At 44.5% G+C, this 11,232-nt stretch overlaps 1 protein-coding gene across 1 annotated transcript; it reads left to right on the top strand.

The window, feature by feature from the left end:
- Nucleotides 1-405: 405 nt before the first annotated feature.
- LOC123966775 lies at nucleotides 406-10,932 on the top strand. Its single transcript, XM_046042890.1, has 8 exons — nucleotides 406-454; nucleotides 534-769; nucleotides 1,215-1,325; nucleotides 1,573-1,592; nucleotides 7,570-7,761; nucleotides 8,505-8,707; nucleotides 8,870-8,888; nucleotides 9,411-10,932. The coding sequence occupies exons 2-8, from the start codon at nucleotides 738-740 to the stop codon at nucleotides 9,518-9,520; spliced, it is 687 nt and encodes a 228-aa protein (XP_045898846.1). The 5' UTR covers nucleotides 406-454; nucleotides 534-737; the 3' UTR covers nucleotides 9,521-10,932.
- The last annotated feature ends 300 nt before the right edge of the window (nucleotides 10,933-11,232 follow it).

Genomic DNA, 11,232 nt, shown 5'->3' with positions numbered 1-11,232 from the left:
GGATGATCGATGGAGTCAAATACAGAAATATCCTCTTAAAAACTCCTCCAGAGTGACTTGGAGGAAGAGTCTTCAAGCAGGACAACAATGGAGCATGCAGCCAAGAAAGTTTATAGGCTTATATTTTATAATAACCCTCAATCATAAGTCTGATAGGGGAGGCTGTGGCTCAGGTGGAGAGCTGTCCTCCACTTATCATGTATGTGATAACTTGTAAATTGTTTGTTTTTAATCTTTGTACAGCACTTTGTGCAACTTTGCGATTGCTGTTAAAGTGCTCTATAAACAAATTTTGATGGATTGATTGATTATCAGGTTAGTGGTTCGATCCCTGGCTCCCTCAGTCTGGATGCCAAAGTATCCTTGGGCAAGATGGGTGGTGATGGCAGTGGATAATACACATACCTTACACTTACTTGCTCCAGAGGGGTGCGACCTCTGACACATAGCAATTGTAAGTCGCTTTGGATAAAAGTGTCAGCTAAATGAATGAATTTAAAATGTAAGATACTGAACTGAACCTCAAATTGCAGGAAACTGGCAAGAAGAACAGAGAGTCCGGGGCTCTGAGCGGGTGGTCTGAGACAAAAGACAGATAGATCGGATAATTGACAAGCAGCAAGCAGGCAAATACTCAAACTTTGAGTCTCAAAAACCCATTGAACTAGTTGGCTGGTGTATAATCATATAAGATGATGCAACGATCCGGCGGGGACATGAAAGTTGGTCCGGTTTAAATGGAGAATGGTGATGGCATGCCGTGGAAAAGGTGTGCTGAGTAGTAGGTTAAACCATATGTATGAATGTGTGTGAATGGTGTGAATGTAATGTAGTGTAAAAGACTAGAAAGAAGCTTTACAAATACAGACCATTAACCATAAGTGTATAGGATTGGTTATCTATGAGCAAATCAACAAAACATTTATGTTTGTAAATGATTACTAAGTGCTGTGTAAACATATCACAAGTAACTTGTAAGTCATCTATAAATTATTAGTCAACCATGAAATAATCATAATCAAATAATTAGTGTACAATTATTAAATCAGTTGTTGATATTTTGTGAATCACTTGTAAGTCATTCAAAGTCATTGTAAGAAATATAAACATTTTAATACAAATAATTTATTATTTTTTGTATTGTACCCGCAGTGCTGAATACATTTACTCTGCAGTTACTCCAGCTGCATTTATGCATTATCTCATCTCTTCAGTGCTTCTCAAAACAAAAGTGAAAGTGCTGGGGCAGTGCTACACAGACAGGGAGGAGAAGAGTGTGGGATGGATATGCCTGATACATTACAAAGAGATTATCAATCTATTCCGTAAGTAGGCATGTAAAAGTGTTTTTAAATATTTCCTGCAAGGCTGTGAACTGTTGAATCTCTGGCATGCATCAGAGTAATACAGGTTATAGATTTCTAAGGTATTTTTAGCTGTGTTTCCTGGGCTGGGCACAAGCTAGAGCAGCTGTGACAAAGCAGCATGTGATGTTTATACACTGAGGTATGTAAAGCTTTGTTAAATGATGTTGACTAAAGGTTCCCCTCTGTTTCTTTATCTCCTCCTCAGAGACATGGACCATGCAGCTGGTGAGAAAACATGTTTACTGTTTTTATTAAGTAAGACGCTGTGCACATTTATGCACGAGGTGCAGCATAACGTCATTGATTAGTTGATTAGTATCTATTTGCGCAACATCCATCAGGGGAGCTACCGTCTTGTTAAGTGGAGCCCAGCTCCCCCGTAGTTCCCCTTTGAGGAACTGCGTCGGTAACGACACTATGGGAACGCCTCTGGGCGTGGCAGGGCTGAACTATAAATGAAACTACTCCAATCCTATTGGTGTTACTAGAACGGTAGTGTGTGACAGCCCTCGCCAGGATACGAGGAGTTGTTGGAAGTGGTGACGCGGGCTGTGGCCAAGCTGCACATTGATTGGCCACAGGCGGTGCAGCAGCCTTCGGTGGGCAGCAAACTAGACGAGCGGTTTCTGCAACACCGAGCGCCACCCCCGCGTTGGCCCTTACCATTTTTTCCGGAACAAACCCTTCTCTGCACGGCTGTCTACGTCCCCCTGGCTGGACTACAGCAACGTGACGGAGATCAGACAGCACGGCTACGGAGCGATGCCACGGGTGGACGAGGCGCTGGCTAGCTACCTCTCTCCCAACCTCGCCTCATCCCTCCGGACGCCGGCGCTCCCCACCAAGCCGTGTCGGATGACGTCCGATTTGGTGGGCAAGGCCTACATGGCAACGGATCGAGCTGATGCTAGCCTGCACACGATGGCTGTCTTGCAGGCATACCAGGCCGATCTCCTTCGGGACTGTGACGTAGGGGGAGGTCCCTCTGAGGAGGACCTGACTGAGATCCGTAGAGCGTGTGACCAAGGAAACGGCCCGTTCCATGGGCCGATCCATGGCGGCTTTGGTGGCTACGGAGCGGCATCTGTGGCTCTCCCACTGCTTCAGGAGCTTTTCTCCTGGATGCGCCCCTCTCGCCTACTGGCCTGTTTGGCGAAGCAGTGGATGCTGTCGTCAACAGGTTCCAGCACGCCAAAACTCAGGTAGGCATTTGAGCGATATCTCCCCCGCCGGTCAGACTCCAGGGCTGCGATGGCTCAGGAAAGGCGAACGCAGCCTTTGTCCAGCACCTACCGCCGTAGCCAGAAGCAGAGCGTCGCTTCACGGGATCCCCCTCAACCAACCTGGGACGCAAGACAGCACTCTCGCCAACAGGCCCCCGAGAAGAAGGATCTGAGGACCGTCATTCAGTCTCGGTGGGCCAGGGGGAAGAGGTCCTGAGTAGGGGGACCCACCACCACCCCCCGCCTCCTCCCCCTCCCTGCCCCCCTTCCCCTGAGAGAGGCCGATCGAGGTCCCCTCTCTTATGGTGGCTCCAGCAACAGGCGTTGTTTCTCCCACTGCTTCAGCGCTCGGGACGCGCTAGCCACCAGCAGGCCCTCACCGGTTTTCCCTGGCGGTCCTCCGCTTCAGGGCGCCACCGGGAACATCGAATTTCGCAGAAGCTTGGCGGAGCCTTGCAAACATTTCCCCGTGGGTCCTGCGCACAGTAGTGGATGGCTACAGGCTGCAGTTCCCGGTTCGCCCCCCCAGATTCTGCGGGATGGTCCGGACTGCAGTACACGCAGAACAGAGCCGGGTGTTGGGACAGGAAGTCCGCTCTCTGCTAAGGAAAGGGGCCATTTCCCTGCCGGTCAGAGAAGCCGGCTTCTACAGCCGATACTTCCTTGTTCCCAAGAAGGACGTAGGATTGCATCCGATTTTGGATCTGCGGTCCCTGAACCAATCTCTGAGGAGATTCACCTTCAGCGTTTGGGGCTGCTGCTCAACGCGAAGAAGAGCGTGCTGACGCCCGCCCAACGGACTACGTTCCTAGGGGTGGTATGGGACTCAACGATGATGCGGGCCCACCTGTCTCCCGCACGCGTCGAGTCCATTTTGTCCACAGTGACCAGAGTGCAGTTAGGCTGCGCCATCACTGTAAAACACTTTCAGAGGGTGTTGGGTCTCCTGGCAGCAGCGTCCAGTATAATACCTTCCGGGCTACTGCACATGAGAGCCCTGCAGTGGTGGCTAAAATCCAAGGGATTCTCCCCGAGGGCAAATCCGCTCCGTCTGATACGGGTTACGAGCGGGTGCCTTCGTTCCCTGTCTGTAGGGAGGAAATCTTGGTTCCTGTCCCAAGGTCCCGTGTTGGGAGCGATCTGTCGCCGAACAATTATTTTGACAAACGCCTCACTCACGGGATGGGGCACGGTCATGGACGGTCGCTTCGCGAGAGGCTCCTGGGAGGAGCATAATTTCTCTTGCCTGGAAATGTTGGCGGTTTTCAGAGCTCTGAGGAGTTTTCTGCACGCCCTCTCCTTGTCAGAACTGACAATATGGCAGTGGTGGCCTATTTGAATCACCAGGGAGGCCTGCGCTCGCGCCCGTTATGCAAACTGACACATCAGATCCTCCTGCGGTCCCAGCAGAGACTGCTGTCCCTCAGAGCGATGTACGTCCCTAGGACCCAGAATCAAGGAGCAGGCCTGCTGTCGAGACAGGGGCTGAGGCCCGGGGAATGGAGACTCCACCCTGAGGTGGTGGAGTTATTATGCAAAGAGTTCGGCCCCATAGACGTGGACTTGTTTGCCTCCCGAGAGACGGCGCACTGTCCCCTGTGGTTCTCCCTCTCACCCCCAGCTCTGCTAGGGCTGGATGCCATGGTGCAGACGTGGCCGAGGCTGCGTCTGTATGCGTTTCCCCCAGTCGCTCTGCTCCCGGGGGTTCTGGAGCGGGTCCGCCAGGATGGCGTCAGTCTACTATTAGTAGCCCCGTTTTGGACGGCACGAGTGTGGTTCGCGGATTTAATATCGCTCCTCGAGGGCCCGCCCTGGCAGGTCCTCCTGAGGAGGGACCTGCTGTCCCAGGCAGAGGGCCGGATCTTTCACCCGCACCCGCCCTGTGGCAACTATGGGTCTGGCCCCTGAGGGGGCGCAGTTCCTAGAGGCGGGCCTGACGACAGGAGCAGTCGAGACGCTGCTCAGCTCCAGAGCCCCGTCCATGAGAAGGATGTACGGCCTAAAGTGGAATGTGTTCCCCACCTGGTGTAGAGAGCGGGCGGTGGACCCAGTTACCTGCTCGGTAATTGTGATACTGGAGTTCCTCCAGCACCGTTTCTCCGCTGGCCTCTCCCCGTCCATGCTCAAAGTGTATTTGGCTGCCATTGCAGCATTCCACGCCCCTCTGAGTGATGGGCCCTTGGGGAGGCTTCCACTGGTCGTGCGCTTCCTCTGTGGAGCCAGAAGGATGAGACCCGTGACTCGTTCCAGGGTTCCCATCTGGGACCTGACAGTGGTTCTTGAAGCGCTGGCTGAGGCCCCCTTCGAACCCCTGGAGACTTCATCTGCTCTGCCCTGTCAGAGCACTGAGTATTTACACTCTGAGGTCTTCCCGGTGGAGGAAAGCAGACCAGTTGCTGGTGTGTTTCGGGTCCCCCAAGGCTGGGCTCCCTGCTTCTAAACACACACACATCAGCAACTGGATCGTTCAGACTATTTCCCTGGCCTATCAGGTGCGCGGTTTGCCTTCACCTATGGCCGAAAGGGGCGCACTCTACTCGCAGGGACGTCACTCCAGGATTTGTGTGACGCGGCTGGCTGGGCCACCCCTCACACTTTTATCTGGTTTTACAGTCTGGACCTTCCTTCTGCACCCGGCACCCGTGCGCTCTCCTCCTAGTCGTGCCGTCAGGTTCTGCCCGCTGGGGGGCAGGCGGGGTTTCAGAGCGGCCTAAGTGGGTATCTCGTTCCCATAGTGTCGTTACTGACGCAGTTCGAGTTCCCTCGAAGGGGAACGTCTCGGGTTACGTATGTAACCCTTGTTCCCCGAGAAGGGGAACGAGACACTGCGTCGGTCCGCCACACCTCACCCCTCCTGGAGTGCCTTGCTTCATAGAAAGGTGTGCTTATATACCCCTCCGGTTACGCTGTCACACACTACCGTTCTAGTAACACCAATAGGATTGGAGTAGTTTCATTCATAGTTCAGCCCTGCCACGCCCAGAGGCGCATAGTGTCGTCACCAACGCAGTGTCTCGTTCCCCTTCTCGGGGAACAAGGGTTACATACATAACCTGAGACGTTTTCACCCTGCCTACAATCTCAACTATCGGATTCCAGCAACAGGAAATAACGTTACTCTTTTATCCATGGATTATTTTTTTTGGTGCAGAAATGTTTCTTGACGAATTATTAAAAAAAACAAAAAAACACTTAATTTCGGGATGAAATGCATTGTAAGGTGCCTTACTGAGATTGTAATGGGTATATTTAACCTTTTGTTTTAGTAATGAGTTATATTACTGTGTTACAGCAAAAAGCAATACATAATTGTAATTGCCTTACTTTTGTAATGCGTCACTCCCAACACTGGTCGTAAATGAGAACAGGTGCATTTTTTATGATGAAAAACTAGCAAGTGGTCAGTGATGTCCAACCCACCAAACCTAAAATAGTCTACATTTATATTCAGATTTATTATAATATAAAAAGCCTAAGCAGGCTTAACAGTCTGTGGGATCTCCTACAGATGGTGACGTAATTTTCCAAGAGAGCTGATCTTTCAGTAGGTGGCGTTTTTATAGAGTTGATCTCTTATCTGGAACATAACCTGCTCCTGACTCTCATGCCTTCTGTGTGAATGGTCATTAGTTTATTAGTTTAGTTAGTAGATTAGTTCCAACAATTTAACACAAAAATTTCAAAACACCACTCAAAAAAATTAAACAAAATAGAAACCCAAAACCCTTGGTGGAAACCATAATATTTACAATATTCCCCATCCCTCCTTTGATACATGGTTAAAAACCATTTATCAATGCTAGGAGACCTCTTGAAAGGGAAATTCTATGGGCCTACCATTTGCATACAGCAGTAGAAGGCAGGTGAGAAAAGAATGCAAACAATAGGTTGATTAGAAAATTTTTGTGGGCAGGACCTGTAGAAGAGAAAGGACCATTTAATGCATACTGGGAATCAAAATGCATACTGTGTTGTTGCTAGGGTGACAAAAAAGTCATAAAGCTGCCCGCACTGACTCCATATACAAAACGAAAAACAGTTAGAGTTAGAAAGATAGATACATTTAGCTGAGTCAAGCCTGAAACAAAAGAAGAGCTGGAGAGAATCCTGCTTCAAGTCATTAAACTTACAAAAGTCAGTCAAAATGCTTTTAAATCAGTAAAACTGTGTCTGCCTAGCAGTTCACAATCAAAAAATAAGATCAGTCAATGGCCAGCTGTTTCCCCATGTCTGGGGCGGGAGATCTCCACAAAGAAAAAATTATAATCCATAAATGGCACTAGCCTGCTGGAGCCAAAAGAATTTAGTATTGTGGTCTTAGGAAATTCCTGGATTTCCTCTGCCTGATTTGTGATCCAAATTAAAAACACATCCATTTTGGAACAAAATCCACCTTAGGATTTGAAAAACCTTATGATAGCTTTCTGCCAAGAAACTAATAGTAACACTGTGTCATTTTGACAATCCCCTGGTTTGGGAGATGATTTTGAAGGTGTTATTTTAAAATACAATTACTTCAAAATGCTTTAATTGAGGTAATTGACACAAAGTTGTTTTGTAATTGTTTCTGGTGATTACAATTAGCTTATAGTTTAATAATTAATTTCTTAAAAAACAAATCAAACTAAATGGGTAAAATCACCAGAGTTAGTTTGAATCGAGTCAGCAGGTTAGAAATGAAAACAATTCAAGGTTAAACATCAGCCGCCGCCTGTGTTAGAGCTTTATAATTTGTTCCTGTGGCTTTCGAGGACATGCAGTGGCTTTTAGTAAACACGTTTATTTTTCAGATTTGTTCAGTATAGTTTAATATAGTATACATAGTGATTTTAAGTTGTTAACGAAAGTACTAAAGTTTTAGGATGTGTAAAATACCTTTTCCAATTTATGCTGAATCTAGCTCTGTATTCACCTTCATCTGCTTCTGGTGATCTGTGCTACAGCTTGACTCTGACTCAAACATTCTTCTCTGTCTTTAGAATCGTGGAAGAAGTTCTATGTCTACTTGGCGGGAAAAACTAATGACGCACATCTAAGCTTTGTTTCAAAGCTTAAATGTGTTGGCCAAATTCAGGTGGACTCTCTTGAAGAAAGTGACTACATTCTGGTTTTCTGCCCTATCGCTTCACGAGCTGGAACAGACATCAGCGAGGCAGAGGACAGCATGCCACGTAAGAAATGCCTTCAGTCAATGTTTGGCCAATTTCACACTGATTAGTCAAAAGTGTAAAGGGAAATTTGACCAATAAATTGAAAAGTTCATTATTTTGGTATGAAAAAAACTTACAGGTTCTAACTGGACCTAATTCCCCTATATTAAGCTATTCTCCCCAATGTTCTCACATTGGCAGTATTTGAAATTAATTTATTAATGAATTACAATCTAAATTTCTGCGATTATAAATGCTGGTGTGGCTCCAAGAGGATGAATACTGTTTCTAAAAGCAAGTCTTGGTGTCCGTTTTTGAGATGCTTGAGACAAATGGGGCGGCTGTGCAGGAGATAGAGTGGGTTGGCTGTTAATCGGAAGGTCGGCGGTTCAATCTCCCACAGCATTTACATTTTACAAAAACAAAATCAAAGCAAAGCTGAAAAAGGAGGCAGCCTATGTGACAAAAACAAACAAACAAAAACCAATTAATACAGCATTAAATTACTTACTTAACTTCTTTAGAACCGTGTTAATCCTGTATAAAATACCAAGGCAAGATACTTTGTTCAATAACAATCTACTTGTTTGTGAAAAGATATAAACAGCAGGTAAATTGTAGGACCACATGTATGCAGAAAAGGAGCCACAGCTTGGTCACGCCTGTGCTGCGGGCTACAGATAAAGTGAAAACCAAACTGATCTCCCTTCTTAAGTTTCATCTGTTTTCTGACTCATTAGGTTGTGTTATCTCCGTGCTTACAGGAAATAAACCAGTAATTCTGGTGGTGATGCATCACACCTTCGACCCTGACCGTGCTGTAGCTGAAAGCAGAAGAAAGGTTACCAACCCGAACGTCCGCCTCACTGTGGACTGTCTGTTCTATGAGGGCAGACTCCTGGAGAGTGACCGCAATTACATTGCTTGGTTTGATATCCAGAGGTTTCTTGGAGTACCAGATAACAAGGTAATGACTAGATTTACTGAATTAATACAATCTGGTTTACACATAATCAATGCAGAGTGCACTGATACAGTGATATTAGGTATCATTACTTATGATGCACATGATGCAGTTTCATTATAACTAATAATTATTGCTTACATTATTTTCTTCTCTTTCTTTCAGGTCTACAAGATAGTTGTTTGTAAGTGTGACTGTAATCATGAACTTCATATTTCAGATGATTCAAGCCTATTTTTAAACTTCACTCATATGTAAACTGGTCTGTGTAAGGCTCCTGCTCATACAGGCTGTGGAGTGATAACATTCCTAGTAGGAGCTCTTGGTGAGCTGCAGTGGAGGGATAGTTACACAAAGCAGGACAACTTGAAGCTTGAAGTTGAACAGCAGATAGCAAACCATCAACACTGAAGCATGTTATACTGTGATAGACTGTGTTTGTGATACAGAGATGTAGGACAGATGTGGCAGTGGGACAGGTCTCAAACATGTAGCATTTTAAATATTTTATGCAGATATTTTATTTGGAGGTAAACACAAAGGTGTGTGTCAAAATTAATATCCAAAGTGTCTGCTACAGTTTGAAAAAACTACTAACGTAGTTGCTTTAACGAATGGGTGAAATTGGAGGTTGATGTAATAATTTTAGGGTTGTTTGAGTTGTAAATTATATCAAAAGACTAATTTCTTTGTTTGTTTATTTTAGGGTTGAGGAGCCATCTGAAGCAGATCGCTTTAGGAGTTCTTGGTGGAGGTGTGGTATTGTTGGTCACTGTGATAATCGCTGTAAAAATAAAAAATAAAAAAGATAATTAGAGTGATGTCACTAACATGCATGACAAAACCAAATAAATGCGGTATCTGTCTACAGTACTATAACAAAAAATGATTCTTGAAGGGACAAATAAATGTGCTATGTAATGCATGTGTAATCATCTGCAAAATTTAGATAACAGAATGATGTTATTATTGTTGTTATTACTGCAGTATATTTATGATAAAGAGGTTGGCTGAAGCTTTTGATCACTAATGTTTTATCTGAAGCACAGTAGAGGGGAACTGATGGAAGAATAACAGATCTGCAGAGAAAGGCATTAAGCAACTGGATGTGAAAAAGATTGAAAGAAAGAGACAAAGTTTACATTGAAATTGACATTAAACTCAAGCATAAAACTGCCATAAGTTGAAAAGTGAGCGACTGTATATCTCACATTTAGGTTCACCTTTTATACAAGTCTATCTTAAAACTCTAATACACATTACTTTTTTTGGTTGTTGTAATTGTTCCTCCTGTATTACATCTCAGAGTTCAGCTAAAGGGAATATATGGCTTAAGCATTTTGAGACACACAAAGAGGGAAACTGGAACTCCTGTAACTGTTTAATATATCTACTTCATTTACAAGGTACAAGGTTGTTTATTAGTCATTAGGCCTATACAGCACAAGGCTGCATGATGAAAAGGAATTTATAGATCCTTCATGCTACATACATATAGCCCAATGAAGTGTAGGCCTATATTAAAATAAAGTAAATAAAGTAAAATAAAACAATACAGTTATTTATATACATCTATTCATAAAACTATAGTTTTCAGTCACGTTACATGCGCGGTGACCTGGAGGGCAAAACAACAGACCAATATTGGGGATCACACCGCGACTCCCCTGTAGAGACGCCGCAAAAGCAGTGTATCACTTGCTTATTGGTTGTCAGGCAGCTGAAAATAACGCGTATTATTTGTCCTCCAAGGGAGCGTTTTCCTAGGAATGTGACGCCACGTGAAAACTATGACTCCAGACACGTATACATATATATGAATGTAAACAGCAGCAACCAGATGATAGTATGCAAATTTCATATTCACAATAAACAGTCTGACATTTGGTCAAACTGCTGAAGCCTCAAATTATCCTTAGCTGAACTTCATAACGAATGTTTACAGAGAACCACCCATCACTCAACATTGAAAGTGCTTTAAGAGGTAATCTCTTTACAGCAGTATGGACAGAAACAAATAACCTTTAATGTACAAATGGGCATGTCAAAATTGTTTTAAGATTGATTAAAAATGTGAACCTATTGCTTAATGAGAATGTAAAGCCAGGGTTACACAAAAAAAGTTGCTTCATAACCCCAGTAACTGTTTATGTGTGTGTGTAGAGTTGTGTTTGTTCGAATCTTATGAAGTTTTACATAATGACAAAACATCTCTGTGAAATAGTGATTGCTGCTGTTTTGTGTGTTTAACATATAAAAACAAATATGTTGTTCCTTCATGAAGAATAAATAAAAATGAATCAGTCTAAGTGATTATATTATATTTTTGTAGCATGCCTCTGTAAATTTGTCATATTGCTGATAAACAAACTGGATTAATTCCTCAAAAATCAAGTGAGGTAAAGATGTCGTAAAAGAAATTCCGTTTCCCGGATGAAGATTCTTTGAACAAGACAACAATGAAGCATGCAGCCAAGTGGCCATGCTAAAGAAATGAAAATCTATGGATGGACCTAAAGATCTCATCC

This window comes from Micropterus dolomieu, unplaced genomic scaffold, assembly GCF_021292245.1.
Source record: "Micropterus dolomieu isolate WLL.071019.BEF.003 ecotype Adirondacks unplaced genomic scaffold, ASM2129224v1 contig_14202, whole genome shotgun sequence".
NCBI classification, from domain to species: domain Eukaryota; kingdom Metazoa; phylum Chordata; class Actinopteri; order Centrarchiformes; family Centrarchidae; genus Micropterus; species Micropterus dolomieu.
The sequence above is the reverse complement of the archived record's forward strand: the minus strand, read 5'-3'. Positions and strand labels throughout refer to the sequence as shown.